Below are 18,114 nucleotides of genomic sequence, written 5' to 3'. Positions count from 1 at the left end.
TAAAACTGAAAGCAATTTATTGATCTAAGCTGCAAAAGGCGCATCAAGTCTCTGCGACATTTCATCCGCGTTTAACGTGGAATAAAATAGGTTACGTCACCTGAATTGCAATTCAGGGTTATTGACTTCTTTGTGAGACTATTCTATATATATACTCGACTATTTGAAATTCTATTACCGCCCTTCGCGTCTTAGTTTAACAACGCACCTGTCCGTAGCAGTTGTAGCGCCACTCAGAGCTTTAAAGCGCAAAGGTCTGCGTCTGTCGCCCTAAGACAAGTCCCATGTGCTTGTAATTTCACCAGCACCCTTACCCTTCAAAACAGGAACGTATTAATGCTCTCATTACGGCTCGACGGGAGAAATTGATAAATTGGCGGTACTTCCCTGGACGAACTCTTTCTCAAGGAGCTCTACCTCTACCCCACAAAGTACTGGAAATTGCCACCATGGAAACGCTCTTCGCTATTATTAGTAGAGTAAACAACGCGCTCATTCTAATAATATGGTTTATTCCCTGTACTTCCTTGTACTCAATTCCACATGGAACTATTGTAACCCAAAAGCTACGGAATGCCTCGATCGCTTTTCTAGCGGCCCGAGCCTAACGGGGGGAAACTGGTGGGGAAAATTAACATGTTTGTCTTGCTTACGTCGACGCCAACACCGAAACTACGCCGAAGTCAAATAAATTCCTAGTCGTTTTGCATAAGTACACGCGTACTAATGTTTGAGTTAAACATTGTCGCCGTCGTAATTAATGCTAAGAATTAAAACTTTTTGTTTTTGGATGTGTAAAGTTGTAACTTCGAAATTCCTTCTACACTTGGAGATTATGTTGGCTCAATTCAAACACTTACTATGAGGCCAAAATAGTAGGCGTCTGACTGACGAATTGTTTTTGCGAAATAACACCAAAACTAGGGAAATTATTACCTTATGACATTGAATAATATGTCACCACAAATTACAGGCGCATGCAGTGTACATTTTCCACTAAATCACTTATTTTATTGTTTCATTTGGAATACAGCCGTTCTCCGGCGAACCCAAATTATTTAATAATATGTTTGATATTCTAAATCATGGGTCTATCACGATATGAACAGCAGAAAATTGTGTATTGTTGCGGTAAAGTAATAATTTCCCATCCACGTAGTACTCATTTTTTCCTTACACTAATTTATTTTGTATATAACATAATTATTATAACAGAAACAGCATTACACAAGGAGCTAAAAGTATAATAACCAAATGGAGCGGAACTTGTGTTCTGATGTGTAAATACTATTCTAAGAACAAAAGCAACCCCACAGACAGACAAACAATGGGAAATATGTGTAATAGAGAGGCAAAGTACTTATCGGGCTTACAGATGCAGTAAACATATAAAATGAAGGCAGTTATTGTTCTTCAGAAACAATAAGAGCAACATTTTTCCAACAATCGACTAGAGCCAGTTGGAGAGAAAGCGTGATGGAAAATACAGGGACCATTGGATACATCGACGCACGTTTAAACAATCAAACGGGGAACAAAAAGACAGTAATGTGGAAATGGCTAATGCAGAAGCGGTCTGTTATACTCGTTAATACGTGAAAGGCAGCGGGAAAACCGGAAGTCGTACGTGGACCCGACTGTGATTATACCAAAACGTGGTATTCCTTGTCGGGTTCTTAGATTTTCACGGTTGGTACATATTGAAAATGAAATTGTTTTTTTCGGATCTAGATCGCGTACATTTACTGGTCGCATGGTCCAGTGGCGTAGCGTGGGGGTGCAAAAGGGGCCGTAGCCTCGGGCGGCACGGCAGTGGGGGCGGCGGCGAGTCCTGACTAAGCAAAATTGTAATTATTAAAGATCAAAACACTTAGAACAATAATTACATCGATCCGATTGGATTCGAACCAACGTCTCCCAGCAAACCGTGCCAGATGCTATGGCATGTGTTTGTTGTAGATCTTTGTTTTTGGTTTTTAATGACTTTTTTGCCGTAAATAAAACTTAATTATTGTCAAAATTGTTTACTTCAAATTAGAAAATAAGTTCCACTATTTGAGAAAAGGATATCCTGGATAACGCAAAGATGGCGATAGCAGGCTAATACAATTGAGCTGAGACTCCCCAAACGAACTACTTTTGTAATCGTGAAAATGGAGCGGGCGGCGGCAGACACCCACAATACGCCACTGCCATGGTCATGGGACCTGTAAAGAACCCGAAACTTTGTTTTGTTTGAAAAAACAAAACAAACGCGATTTAAATGCAATGGTGTTTTTTTCGTGTATGACCTACCACTTCTCAAGCAGACGCTGTGGGCAGAGAATAAGAAAGTAACGAGAACGGACACTCTCCGCCCCTCCCTAGCTTTAGATACCGCACCACACCCCGCACATTGACGGTCACATTGACTGAACGACAACAAGGCTGCCGGCGAGCCGTTTTCGCGCTAAGACGGCTTTGGTATTTCAATATAGTTTTCATTTATTCATTACGAAACTTAATTAATATATAACATCATTGTAACTTGCTATTTATAATGGTCTTGAATTATGCTTATACGGCTATTTGTCGTCATCTAAACGGGATATAAGAGAGGAGTTTCTTGCGTTTTCCGAAAGATGAAAGGTATTAAGTAAAAAAAACTTACGTCGAAGACTCATTCAATTATTGTTTTCTTCGTTTATGCACTAATGCATTAAAATATAATATAGATTTTAATATATTATATGAATATAACGAGACGCCACATAACTTGAGTACATAAAGTGAGCTACTAGACAAGGGTTCTCGATTATGTAGTGAATATACCTGTTAACTAGGTAATGATAAACTTGGACACGCAATTTCAAAAACCATATAAGTACCTGTCCAAAGTATAACATTTAAAGTGCTTTTAATATATTTTTTAAATAAATCTTTATTATTATTCTAGTTAGTGAATTATTGAAAAATATTATATTATATTGATATAAATTCCTAATGAATATGTGTATTATTAGGATTGTATTAACAGAGTTAATAATAATAAGATTAGAATACTTACTATATATAAAATACTACTATAAAATTGCGCTTCCTCTCTCCTAGCTCCTATGTTGCGTGGCCCATAATACTGGTCTCACTACATTTGTAAAATCTTATTATGTACATTATGGTTTTGCAATAAATTATTGAATTGAATTGAATTGAATTGAGTTATAGACAACAGATTCGCGTTAGAATTTTGTTGAACGTTGACCGTTGATTGGAGTGCCTGGGGTGTGCCGTAGGTTCGACTCCAGCCCGCACGAATTTATGTGCGAGAATTTATTTGAAATCTACCATGAGCTTTTCGGTGAAGAAAAACATCGTAATGAAACTTGCTCGTCGAAGAAGGTTCACAACAAAGGGGTCACGGGGTAACAAAGGGTTCCGGTTTTGAAGGGTTACGGGTGAGATATGAGTGCCGTAAAAAAAGAATCACCAAGGCGTCGACGCGGGAGCAACTTAGTCACTAATGATCTCAGTCCAGAGTACAAAAAAATCTACCTCAAAAGTAAGTGGAATTACATCTATTTGCGAAGTTTTATTGAAATCGATTACCGGAAAGTGAGCGAAACCAGATTTATCGCCTGTTTTGCCACCCTTAGAGGTGGAATGGAATTAACTGCCTCCGTGGCCGAACGGTTACCATGCCGGACTGCCACGCAGAGGTCCCAGGTTCGATTCCCGGGCCGGGAGAAATGTTTGTATGGCTTACATTTATTTCTCTCGTGAGTTTGGGTGTAATTTGTGGTTGTCTATGTGTGTGTGTCCAAGGCACCCGCGACACAGGGTTTCCCTAGTGCGGGGCTATGTTGAGTGTGTGCGTTATTTATTTATTTATTTATTTATTATTTATATTTTCTTCAAATGGGACCACTATTGAGGTAACCTCTTCTTACCAACAAATAAGAATGATCAAAATCGGTTATCGCGTAACATACATATAAAACCTCCTCCTGAGCCTCATACCAAGTAATAATAATAAATAATAAATGTTTATTTCAGTAATACAATTAACTTTACATTAACAGTGGATGGTACCTCCTATTAAGCTTATCAAGCCTGTGCAGGCACCGCTCTTCCATAGCTATAAATGCATATTTAACATTTTTAACTTATACTTAATGTAGTGTTTAGTGTTTAATAACAAGTCCAAGTGTCAAATAACTTAATCCATTGTCCGCTTTCTCTTCAAGTTTAGACCTAAACTCTTTCTCGACGGAGAGGATGTGTGATTAGTTCTGTCCTTTGCCCCTCTGCGCGGCACCCCGCGCCTCACGCACCTTCCCCCGACCCATTCTTCGCCACTACGTAATTTTCACAAATGAATCGCTCAATCTGAACGCCGCCGTGGAAACGCAGTACTCTGCTGCGTTATATTTAAACAATGAAGCTTTTTTCTACCCTAGTATTTTTTTATTACAAGGCGCTTACGAGATACCAGATCGTCGCCCGTTTAAGAGTCTATACTGCCTCAAATGATTCAACATAACAATGAAAGTGTTTCTATCAATCACTTTAAAAAAAATACGGTGTGAAAAGAAGACACGCACGTGGCGTATACTGTACATACGTGTACACGGGACGTGTCAACTCATGTTTCAGGGTGACGGGCGTATTGGCAGTGCCCGTCAGATCTTTGCGATTTAAAGCTCTGAGTGGCACTGCTATTGTTATGCAGAGGCGTGTAGCCACCTTGTAGTAGTCATCTTGAGGCGCACGGCGTGTTAGTCCCGTTGATCTAAGAAATGAATCGTGTATTAGTACCTATCGACTCGTGGATGGTTACAGCAGGTAAATTTTGTAAGATTTTTAAACCGACTTCAAAAAAAGAAGGAGGTTCTCAATGCGAATGTACCTATGTTTTTTTATGTACGTAACGCGGACTCCACGGCATTTGTGAACCGATTTTAATGATTATTTTTTTGTTGGAAAGTGGTTACCTCCGATGTGATCCCCTTTACATTTGAAAAAAATATTCCACCTCTAAGGGTACAAACTAGGAAATGAATGACTTTTCAGGTCAGTTTATTTAGTACTCTGTTTTTTATTTCTAGTTTTCTTTCAGATGTTCGGGGGGCGAAAACATAGCGAATTTCGCATTTCTCGGTCGTGTGTGCTACTGGAATACCTGACATGAAGTTATTACGCACATATCCCGCGTAATTGCGGTCCAATACGGAAATTTATTATTGCATTTCATACGCAGGAAAGTTTCGATTAGAGGGCACACCGCCGACGGTATAAGATAAATAATGACCAAACGAATCCACGGGATTACACTCATTTGCTTCTAGGAAGTTATTTGGACTACAGTGCACTTTAACACTCAGCTACGTTCCCAATTTGCGATTTACATAATTGCCTTTATGGACGAAATGGGTTATATACAATTAGAGCGCCGGAACGCCAGTGATAGCCCACAGACGAACTTTTCTCCACAAGAACTCTCTTCATTGTTCATCCAACTCCAAATGTTTGCTTATAAAGCCCTTCAATATTAATCACATTTTTTTTAATAATAATAACTTTAATTAAGTTTGTTGGAATGTTTCAATTCTACCATGATATTCAATTATTTTTTTGTGAAATTACTATCCCCTCAGTCATGCTCACTAGAGTCTTAACAGGACATTGTGGCTTGCACATCGAGTATATAACCAGAAATAGATACGAAATGTTATTTGATTTGTTTGAAAACAGTTCTGCCAAATCATTACGGCGACAACTGCGCTCCGATTGGCCAAGTCAAATCGAACATTTTAACTTGAGCTTTGCTATGTTAGACGAAAATTGAAAAATTACATATTTAATATATAATTACCGATGAAATGTGATTCCATTTGTTTTGTAATTAGATGTTTTTCTCACACCACCGAATGGAACAGCCCCCCATACTTAGAGATATTATCTTTATTACAATAAATACAGAATATTTTTGGAATAGACGGAGACGAACACACAGGTCAGTTGTTGGCGCTGTACTATTTCAGCTTTCTAATTTGTGATTTCAGCGCAAACGAGAGTTGATATTTAAAAATGATACAAGGCCCATTTGCCTGATAAGTTGCCAGGGATGGATGGCCCTATTTCGTCTCTATTTCTAGTTATACAGCAATTATCAAATTTTGGGCAGATAGAGAATAAAGAGCGTAGATTTGCCACGAGGCCGATGAAACTCCTGGTCATCTTCTCACTCAATGCTACCCCCTAATGGACGTACGAAGTTCCATACTGAGAAGGCACATGCCACAACCAGAGAACATAAAATCTGTCGGAGCCATTAAAGTCCTTCAGTTCTTCAATGCTGTCTCGGTCCGAACTGTGATCACAATAGATCAGTTGGTCGCAGTGATGAGGGGCTGCACATGCCCCGAATAAAGCCACCCCAATAATAATAATGCCCTCGGTTTGTCATCTAAAATATATAGAGTTTAATTTCAATGCTGTACTTGGCGTTAGCGTGACCATAAGAATGATATTATCCTGGTCAGAAACATTTCACATATTGTGTACATTTCCATAAACACGACATCTTAGAAGAATAAACTTGTGACTGTACTGACTTCCTTCATCGTCATCTCACTTCCTGGCCACTTTTAAAACTTTGAATCGTTCTCGGATTCCTTTTCCTTCCGCTATTTTGACGTCATCACTCCCATCAAAATTCTCGAAGCGAGAGGACGTGCTTATTAATCATCGTGTAAAACTGAACTTCCCCTAATTTTTAAAGTAATGAATATTATATAGGCCCTCTTGGGGTAAGTCCATGGACTTTATAGTTTAGTACTAGTTGGGAGTTTTTTTTATATTATTTGAACCTTTCATTGTATTAATTTAGTTACAACCTTCCTCTCTCATTTTCTACTTCTAATAAACGTAGGTGGACCTTCTTTTGCTTTTGCTAAGGCCAGGCCGCAAACTGAGCCCCTGGAACCCATGTGAACCAAATTCTAATGTTTGTAACTCTCATGCTCTTGCATAAATATTATCTGATAGCCTAGCGTATTTTGCGCCGACGACACGATAAGAAGTGTGTATACTCCACTGGGGTTCACACAAAAACTAACTGAAATTAAAAACATAATTGTCATTTCGGTCAGCAATTATGTTTGCTTGTCAGCTATTTTCATTTCCATGGGATCCTCTCAGCAGATTCTGACTTCTTGGTGACGATGGGACTGTTACGGACTCCTTTGTACATTTCATATTTTCTTTTCTGTTTGTCATGGTGACGGCGATTTCTTTATTACACGTATTGTGTCAAGTGAAAAGTCGACTTTTGTTTGCGGAAAATAATTAGTAATCTGTGATAGCCGAAACTAACCCAGAACAGCATCAGGGACCACCTCGAAAGTGTGCCCTTTCAAACAAAACAAGAATTTTCAATTTCGGTCCACAATTGACGGAGAAATTGGTGAATACACGGACATGTCTGTAAAATTTGAGGATTTCCTTCGATTTTAATGGGATCCCCTCAACAGATTCTGACTTGGTGACAATGGGGCCACTACGAGAGCGCACCCTTTCAAACAAAAATTAATCTCAGTACAGAGAACTAAAATAAAACCGACCTCAAAAGTACGTGGAATTACATCTATTTGCTAAGTTTCATTGAAATATCCCCTAGTTCGCCACTATACAGGACTTGATTCTGGAGATAATAAAAATAGGTTCTCACTACGACACTACTCAAAGTATATCGTGAGAAAAACGCCTTGAATTGGAGAAATAGCAAAATGAACTAAATAATTGCTAAAAGTAATTGCTCCTAAATTAAAGTCAGGCGCTATTTATAAAAATGAATCTTCATTCGTTAACAGCCACCCTTTGAGGTGGTTGTTTTTCTTCAAAATAAAATGGGACCACTATGGAATTACCCCCTTTCCAACAAAAAAAGAATCATGAAAATCGGTTCACAAATACCGAAGTTATCGCGTAACATACATACAAAAAAAAAGAACATACAGTCGAATTGAGAACCTCCTCCTTTTTTGAAGTCGGTTAAAAATTCAAAATCGGCCCACAATTGACGGAGATATTTGAAAACATATATACAGCCGAGCGTATAACCCCCTCCTTTCTTTTGAAGTCGGTTGAAAACTAATATTCAAACCATTTATCAAAACGCGCGATAGATACGCGCGACTGTAGCGCGTGTACGCGCAGATGACGTGCGTTAACATAGACTCTAATATGAAACAAGGAAATATGCAAAAACTAAGATCGTTCAAATCGACAAGTTTCTGCTACGTTATTGATCGCAAGTTAGCGCTCTCCGAGCCTCGACAGCAGTTATTTACAAGTATGAATTTTTTGTTTAGTTTGCATAAGAATGGCGCCTGGCCCTCCCCATCTCCCCATTAATAAACTAAACGTCTACTAAATGATACGCTCCATATAATAACGGCTGTTTTAACAACCTTGTGAACGGGACGACAACCTAACTATAATACTACAGATGTTATAAATATAATAGCATTTCGCTCTCTTGAATAATTTGGTAGCCTCCAAGAGAGGCGAGACCAGCTCAGACACAGTTGGTTAATATTTGATTCGGTTAACATTATGACGTGCAAAAGTATCATTCCTATTCCTGAAGTTACAACGGTGTTTTATTTATTTATTTGTTTATTTATAAAATAAACATTCTTGTGAAATTACAACGTAACCAAAGCGTCCAACAAGACTTTGAACTTTGAAGAAAACTAAACTTAAAGTATAATTTAAATACGTAAGACACAAAGTAGTACTTAATAATAACTTATTTGTAAAAAAAAGCCGACCTTACAAGTTCGTGGAATTACCTACATATATTAGCCAAGTTTTATCGTAGTGGTTTGCTGGAATATACCTTTTAAATTTATATGGAACCAACACTGAGTTACCCTCTTTCCAACAAAAAAAGAATCATCAAAATCGTTTCACAAATGCTTGCGCTAAAAAGTTATATATATATACAGTGGAATTGCGAACCGCCTCCTTTTTGAAGTCGGTTAAAAACAAAACAAAGAAATGAAAAGGAGATAATACCGCTTTACAAAATTGAATACAGTCTAACTTACCTTAAATTTACAAATTATGTTGCAGTATTAGTGATTTACTTGCGTGTAAATAAATGTGTCTGATATAATTATTTAATACAAAGATTCCGGCCGGATTCGAACCGAAGTCTCCTAGCAGACCAGCCAGACGCTATGCCAACTAAGCCACGCCTTTTTACTAAGTTTTCGATCTTATTATAACAAACTAGCAGAATAATTTCACAAAAAATAATTGAATATCATGGTGAAACATTCAATTAAAATTTAATTACAATTAATAGCGACGTCTCTAGCCAGGGCTGGTAGTAAAGGTACCTAACTGGGTGACAAAATACTTTCATGGATTTCTCGTAGATGGCGCTACGGCTAAAAAGTCGTTAAAAACCAAATACAAAGATCCGACAACAATGGAAAAATTCGTGAGGTCCGCTGGTTCGGTCCGTGGCTTAGTTGGAATAGAGTCTGACGCTGTATGCTAGGATACGTCGATTCGAATCCGGCCGGATCGAAGGAATTTTTTCTGAGTGTTCGATCTTTTTATTAATAATTATAACAAACTAGCGGAGTAATTTCACAAAAAAATAATTGAATATCATTTTTTTTTATTTAAGTCACGGAACAGACAAGTCGTGCGTCTCATGGTAAACTGCACACCTGTCTATAACAGTTGCAGTGCCACTCAGAGCTTTAAATCCCAAAAGATCTTATGGGCACGTCCACTGTGCCCGTCAAAGTCAAAGTCAAAGTCAAAGATCATTTATTCCATACATTGACTTACAATTATATGGACGTCGGGTCCGCGCTAAAAAGTGTCCGCACTTGTAAGGAGCTAAAATCGTATACAGAGCGCCAAACTCCGCTTTAGTCTTCATTTGTTCGACTGACAGCGCGATACTGCGATGACATAACAATTTAAATTTCGAATAGGTTGACTTGGGACATTTTTTTCGTGGTTTTTGTATTAGACCCGTCGTCCATTTATTTGTAAGTCAATGATTCCATAGGTAAAATAAATTTACACTTGAAAACGTCACATTTACTTTACATTATGCTACTTACTGCTCGTTCACTTCGCTGACTTCCCTGAGACGAATGAGCAAGAAACTCTAGGGATTGCTCTTTTCAAATAAACTTAAATGCTATGGAATACACTTTGAATCAAATTTGTGTGGATTCTGGGGCCATCTCGTCTTTCCATACATCTTTATCTAACACGTAGTCTTCAATTTTGTAATATGACTTTATAATCAAAATATTTTTAATGTAGTTTTTAAACTTAGGAAATGATAATCTTAATATATGCTCCGGAATCTTATTGTAAAAACAGTTCCCCATAAAAGAGTCGTTTACCTTGGTTAAACGAAATCGTAGTACTATGAGTTTGGACTTAGCTCTAAGGTTAATATTATGGATATCTTCTTTCTTATTGAAATTATGTATATTTTTACGGGCATATAAAATAATTGAGTAAATGTACTGTGATGCCACAGTCATGATACCAGTCTCCTCAAACTTTTCTCTGAGAGAAACCCGAGAGCCTAGACGGTACACAGAACGAATCGCTCGTTTTTGCAATACAAATATGGCTGACGTCTTCTGCGGACTGCGTATGCAGCGGAGCTTAATGTGCTGGCCAGGGAAGATCCCGTCACCCTGAGACATAAGTTGACAAGTCCCATGTGCCTGTAATTTCACCAGCACCCTTTAAAACCGGAGCACAGTAATGCTGACATTACTGCTTGGCGACAGAAATAGGTAAGGTGGCAGTACTTACTGGACGACCTCATTCACAACGAGCTTCTACTAATCATGGTGGTGAAATATTCTAACATTCAATAAAAATTAATGTGTCTGTGTAAATGTTTTATCATTAAAAATAAAAACTATGATGAAACAGAAGGTTTACTAGAAGTTATTTCATAATTATATTGTAAAAGCTAATTGTTTTATTCTTAATTAAATATAGCTATTTTGATTTTAAGCACTAATATAATGAATCTGTGCACAAACAAGACGCTTAAGATACAGGTAATAATGTACTTAGTTTAGGCATCGCAACTATACTGGTAGGCTTCTAATAATTAATTGTATAGCTTTATGATTAGTATAATAATTAAGGTTTATTTTTATTTTTTACCAATTGTATATTAGCTTCCTTTACATTTGTTTTTGTTTTTTTTACTTATATTTAGATTAAGTTATGCTGATATAAATTTATCTTTATCTTTATCATAAGTACAGTTCTCTTGAGTCAATGAAATTCGAGCTGCCGCATCGCTTGGTGTTTTATTATAAGAGCAGATGAGTCAAATAATAAAATTATTGAATCTAATTGATTTTAATTGACTGCCGCACACACGCAACGAAGTTCATTTACCTACGCCTCCGCTGGTGACCTTTGCCTTATGGTCTTCCAAATCATTTTGCTAAAACAGTCTTTGCCCAATAGGTTCATCCGTTTTATTCTTGTGTTCTTCACTCTTGTCTTGACACACGAAAATCCTTGATTTCATTTACTTTTGTAGTCTAACCATAGCGGAAGTAAAAGAATGGTCCATATAAATTTATTAGAAGTAGAAAAAGAGAGTAAAATAAAAGGGAAGGGCTGTAACAAAAATAATACAATGATATAAAAAGGTACAAACATTAATAATACACCATAAAGTCCAGGCCCTTACACAGAGGACCTATATAGGTACGTACATATTATGTCCAATGCTTTAAAAACAGTTAAATTACGTTGAGTTTTACACTATGCTTAATAAGCACGTTCTTGCCCTTCGGCAGTTCTGTAGGAAGTGATGACCCGAACCAACGTAAGAATAATGGAAGGATAAGGAATTCGAGAACGATTTCAAATGTTAAAAGTTAGTGGCCAGACCAGTAACCAGTTGTGATAAAAAGGTGGGATGACGATAAAGGAGGGCAGATCAAAGTACTTATGAAACAGATTACTGACCATTACCTCAACGTCACGGCAATATTGCGTTCATAAGGCATCACGAAATAACTCACTTCAGTGCAATAGAAATTAAAAGTAGAATGTGCTTAATTCAAGTTTCAATTTTGCTTACAAGTTCGTATGTTTAAATGTTCCGGGAAGTTCCCCAGAGTGAATACCCTTACTCTGGTAGGTACTCAAAGTACAGGGGCATGAGACCGGGCAATTTTTGTTTCTTTTTTAACGCACACACTCTGATCTATGAGAGCAATGAAACTCAAACTCACGAGAGAAATAAATGCAGGCCATACAGATATATCCCCCGGCGCGGGAATCAAACCCGGGACCTCTGCGTGACAGGCCGGCATGGTAACCGTCCGGTCACGGAGGCAGTGTTTAATTACTGTGTTTAATACTTACAAATGTATCTTATTGTATTGTTAGTACAAAATTTATAGATACTACGTAATACTTTGCTTATGACGTCGAAAACTCAATGAAAAGATAACGGAATTTCGTCGACTCGGTTAATTCGACCTGTAGCTCAGTTGGAAGAGCGAGGGACGGAATTCAGTGGTCGCGGGCTCGAGTCCTGGCGGGTCGATAGAATTTTTCTTTGTGTTCAATATTCGTGTTAATAATTATAGCCAATTACTAGAATTACTTCACAAAAATAAAAACGAATAATACATGTTCATAAAAAGCGACATCAACATCAGCTTGTGGTAACTGTAAAGTTACCGGCGGAGTGAGAAGGTTCATAAAATATTTGAATCTGTCAAATATTTTCGTCTTCGTCACTTACGGCGTCGAAAGCCGAAAACTTTATGCACAACCTATAACAGACACGTAGAAGAATTTTGCCGACTCGATTAACACGACGTGTGTCGTGTCCGAATCCCGTGGTCGCACGTTGGAGTCCTGGCGGTTCGATATTTAATAATTATAGCTAAATAGTGGGTTTACATAATACTTGCTTAGATCACCGAGTGTCCAGGAAATTCGGTGAACCTAGCAAACAGATCAGAGTCTAACCTATCCACCTATCACTTTGAGAGGCAGGCAGTTTGAGAACACCGTTTGAGTTCTCTCGCGCTCTGCGCAGGCAGGATGCCACCTTTCTCATTATTATATATCGATTATCGTTTAGTTAAAAATAGGAATTATAACCAATTCCACTACATTACATCATTACCACCACTTTGACATTAGTAATGACAATATATAATGACAATACTTTAGGAAAGAATCGGCGTATAAGAATTTTTACAAAAGTAACTTAGCTGTTTATATCGTCAGGGATTGTGCAAATCCGCGTATGTAGTATTGGTAAAAAGCGCGTATCTGCACCAAACCAATTTTCACAGGAGAAGGATTCAACGTTATTACTTTGTTGTATCAATGGCTACGACATTCATTTTTTCACAGTGAACATTAATTTATGTTGTCTACGGATTGATAACAGTAGATTCCCGTAAATCCCGCTAATTTGGTTGTTAAATTACCGAAATGGAGACTCATAATCAAATGCTAGTTACGCGTAATTGCTATATCTAGTTAGGAGAATGAAGTAAAAAAGTTTGTAAATTTTTTAACACATCGTGCAAACTTTTGAGGTTTGACTTTTCACGCCAAAGTATCGACGCTTTGAGAAAGATACACGCTATAATGTATTCGATACATTGTACAGAGTAGCTTTCAACTAACATGACGTCAATTGGCTTCAGCAAAAATTATATGACCGGTAACGTTGTTGGCGCGTCATCCAGTTCGCTTCATAAACGATTTGCACGTGTCGCGTCACTCGTGGCCGGAGTTTAGATAAGTATATGGCGAATACATTAAGTAGGAGTTGTGCGAATGTACCTAATAATATTATCGCGAGTCGGTGGCAGGCCGGTAAAGCGGGCGCCGCGGGCATAAATCTATTTTATCGTAGCCGAGCAATAAATTTTATTTCGGGATCTTTAATTCTTTGTTATTGAATGGATTTTAGTGTTTTATACCAGTAAACAAACAATACATATGCGTTTCGGTACTTAGAGCACGTGCGCGTTCCGTAAACACATATAGCAATGTGCCCGGCGTCGCCTGACTTAATAAAAGATTTTATTTGTAGATTGGACAGTGAGTTATTACATCCATTTTACGGCCCGGCTTTTGTCTGCGTCCACAATTAAAACTTCGATAAAGTTTAGTTTTAGTTAAAGTACAAAGAAATGCCGCTCTTTGCTGTACAATTACGTGTCGAACGTAAATAAACGTGCGCACGCGCACGTACCTACGACGCGTGAAATACAGTAGCGATCGATAAAATGTGCAATCGTAAACTTCCTCTCAGATGGGGAAATGTAAATTAATGAAGAATATTACCTTGTTTCATGTGACCGCTATAATTTGTTGAGTGTACCTACAGCCCGTACCAAAACCCGCCTTGCCTCGAGTCCTTTGTTCGTGTTGTCGCAACACTGTGTAAATATCAAGATTGTACACTTTAACAACTTTGCCTTTGTTAAGCAAGCCTTAAAGATTACCCTAAAATATTTCCATGTTACGCAGAAACTGTTTACAAATGATTAAGATACTTTGAAAAAAATTCATGTCGTGTTGATTGTTAGTGGAGCTTCACGTTACTGTTTATCTTAGATCAGTTTTATGTATGTATATATAATTATAATGTCCACTTTAGCTTTATTTTCGTGTCGTGCGCAAATATCTGAGGGGCACAGATCTTCGCCCGTCCCCCTGAGACACAAGTTGAAAAGTCCCATGTGCTTGTAATCGTGACATCTTTCAAAACTGGAGCGCAGTAATGCTCCCATTACTGCTTTGCGACAGAAATAGCTAAGGTGAGAGTTCTCTGAACTAACTCTTTCACAGAGAGACCTCCTACTAAATTAGCTATAAAGTCAAAAACAAAGTCAAATAATCATTTATTCCATAAGTAAAATTTTTACACTTGAAAACGTAATTGTTTTAGTTACTGCTCATTCGCTACGCTGACCTCCCTGAGAAGAACGAGGAAGAAACTCTAGGGATGGCTCTTTTCAAATAAACTTGAATACTATATGAAATACATTTTGAATCATATTTGTGTGGATTCTGGGGCCGTGTCGTCATTCCCTACATCTTTATTTAACACGTAGTAACTACAGTTTTGTAATATGACTTTTCAATTAAAATACTTGTAAACTTAGGAAATGGTAATCTTAATACATGTTGCGGAATCTTATTGTAAAACGTATACAGTTCCTCTTAGTTAAACGAAATCGTGGTGCCATGAATTTGGACTTAGTTCTAAGGTTAATATTATGGATGTCTTCATTCTTAATAAAATTATGTATATTTTGACGGGCATACAAAATACTTGAGTACACGTACTGCGATGCCACAGTCATTATACCAGACTCCTTAAACTTTTCTCTGAGAGGAATCCGAGAACCTAAACGGTACACAGAACGAATCGCTCGTTTTTGCAACACAAATATGGTTTGTATATCTGCCGCTTTACCCCACGTGAGAATTGCGTAGGACATTATACTATGGAAGTAACTAAAGTAAACTAGTCTAGCAGTAGCAACATCGGTAAGCTCATGTATTCTACGCACAGCGTATGCCGCATATAATTTCAATATAACGTATAATGCGTTTGTAACATATTTACTTCTAATTTTAACCGACTTCAAAAAAGGAGGAAGTTCTCCATTCGACTGTATTTTTTGTATGTTACGCTATAACACATTTGTGATCCGATTTTGATGATTATTTTTGTTTGGAAAGAGGGTACTTCAGTATGAGAGAGATAGAGAGAGATACACACACACACACACAATTCGTCGAATTCCTTCTTAAAACATAGTTATTAGACCCAAAGACTATCTGAGTTGACGAGTGGCATCTCTTTCGTAGAAGTGATGCGATTTTTGTACATCGTAAGCATCTATGGAAGTGGTCCCATCCAAAATGTATACTGCACTAAAAACGATTGTAAAATTGGATACGTATTGTTTTTATAGCTGTCGGCAACCGCTGCCGCAAGATGTCGCTGCAAACGCCAACTTTTTTGCCGCGCTCAACTGACAACACGACATATTTAAAAAATAAAATGTCCTGCGGTTTTTTGTCTCGCTACGAATTTTTAACTTCAATATTACAAAAACGTTCCCTCAACCTTGTTTCGCCGTTTATTGTTTTTTAATTTTAAATGTTTTTGTTATTCGGAGATGATTAAAATTACAAAGGTCTTTTCTTTTCTACAGGCTAAGCTGCTCGAGAACTCTCATGCTTGGCTCGGCGCTTCGACATCTTCGATTGCAGGTCTGTATATTATTATTGAAATTCATATTTAATCTTGGAAATACAATAATACATGCAACGACGTAGTTTATGAATACATTGACCTGATAAGGATTACCTTAACCGACCACCAACTCGAAAACAAATATCGCGTCGGGGCTTTGTACAATTTTATCTGAATTAATGCAAAAACTAATACAGAATTAGTTGAGATTAAACGTTTGCCTTAGTAGGCTGTTTGCGTTATAGTTAACGCAAAAGATAAGTTAACAAAATAGATATTATTTACCGTGCTTGATAATGTGAATAAACACGTCCCGGCGCGTGGTAGCCGATTGAGAAAGCCGTGGATGATAAAAATCCTTGTTGCGTCAATGTTTTCGCAAAGTAACGATTTGCCACACTTAAACTGCTGTTCTTTTCTACTTTCCGTTTGCGATCATGTAACATGCACGCTTGTCTGTCACAACACAACGTAATACGTACCAATAATGATGCAGTACATTCATTACATTATTCATATTCCGACGCGATAAGTATTGTAATATGTAGCGGTTGATTATTGTCGCTACATCGTGGGAAGATTACGCGGCCGGGAAAACTCGTCGGAACCTCTATTATTAGTTACAACACACATTGAGTAACGTCTAAAATTTTATTGTCTGCATTGAACCGAAAGGAAGTGTGTGTGTTGTACCTTATTGAAACAAGTTGTCCGCGCGCTGCTTACAACTGCTCCCTTGTTTCATGACAGTTAATTTAATGCGAAACACAAACTACGCGTCACATCAATCAATGTGGATTGCATTATTTGTACGGATTGCTACCTGTGCTTAGTTTTACGTAGAGTATTTGCTTTTATCTGTCGATCAGAATACCACGGTCATGCCCTCAAGTTGAAAGCGCCGACGTGGACGCAGAGCCAGCTGCAGGACGCTATTCAGGCTGTCGTCACACAAAAGATGCGATTCACGCAAGCCGCCACGCACTATGGAATACCTAAAGGGACGTTATACGACAATATACTGGGTAAATCCAAACGAATGGCTGTCTTGGACGAAGCTGGTCTTTCAGCCAGCGAGGAGCGGGCCATTTTAGATTTCTGTTGCGAAACAAGCCTGTCTCCATATAACAGGCGAACGAAAAAGTCTCTTGTCGAAATCCTGGCTTTTGTAGAGAAATTAAGAAGAAACAGAGATCCCGGTTTCATTTTTATCGGTTTAACTGGCTTCAGATGGTGGTGGGCTTTCTGTAAGAAGCACTCGATTGTATCATTGTACTATGAAGGATCTAGTAAAGCGAAAAATCCTAATCCGAAAGTGAAGGTGGAGAACGGAACCGACGATGAGTCGTGATTTATTTTGTATAATAACTAAATGACCCATTTTCTGAACTACCTTCGGCTCGGCGCCCATTGACGGAACGGTATTACAAGGGATCCCCCGGCAATCCTACGGTATCCTTAGGCATGCCGAAGCATACCATCGCGACGTCGTACTTGCTCTTGACTTCTCTCCATATCAGTCGCAACCTTGCATGTTGATTTATTACCAGTTGTATATTTAAAAATGGTAGTCTTGCTGAAGAGAAAGAAGAGAACTATATTCCATGAAAGAGAAGTTTTTGGGTGAATAAGATTTGGAAGCCTGCCGAGAGCATCCCAAAAGCTGTCGAGGCGTCTGGAGGCTTCCGGTTCGATATCCTTGAGTTTACCGTAGCCTTATTTTTGTAAAGGCCATTATAATTGAAGCTTCAATTAAAATGTCATAGTGTTAAGGTTGTTACTATTGGTCAATTACAAATTCC

General features: G+C 38.0%; 1 protein-coding gene across 5 annotated transcripts in view; it reads left to right on the top strand.

The window, feature by feature from the left end:
• The window catches only part of LOC113239226 (protein bric-a-brac 1-like), a 342,214-nt gene that overhangs the window by 304,364 nt on the left and 19,736 nt on the right, over positions 1–18,114 (top strand). For all 5 annotated transcript variants that reach the window (XM_026476132.1, XM_026476131.1, XM_026476135.1 and 2 more), the window contains one exon: positions 16,272–16,329. In XM_026476132.1, coding sequence (XP_026331917.1) covers positions 16,272–16,329 — 58 coding nt within the window. The remainder of the gene's footprint in view (positions 1–16,271; positions 16,330–18,114) is intronic.

Source organism: Hyposmocoma kahamanoa, unplaced genomic scaffold, assembly GCF_003589595.1.
Source record: "Hyposmocoma kahamanoa isolate Upper Pololo Valley unplaced genomic scaffold, ASM358959v1 99702, whole genome shotgun sequence".
Taxonomy (NCBI): Eukaryota; Metazoa; Arthropoda; class Insecta; order Lepidoptera; family Cosmopterigidae; genus Hyposmocoma; species Hyposmocoma kahamanoa.
This window is presented reverse-complemented; position numbering and strand designations above follow the sequence as displayed.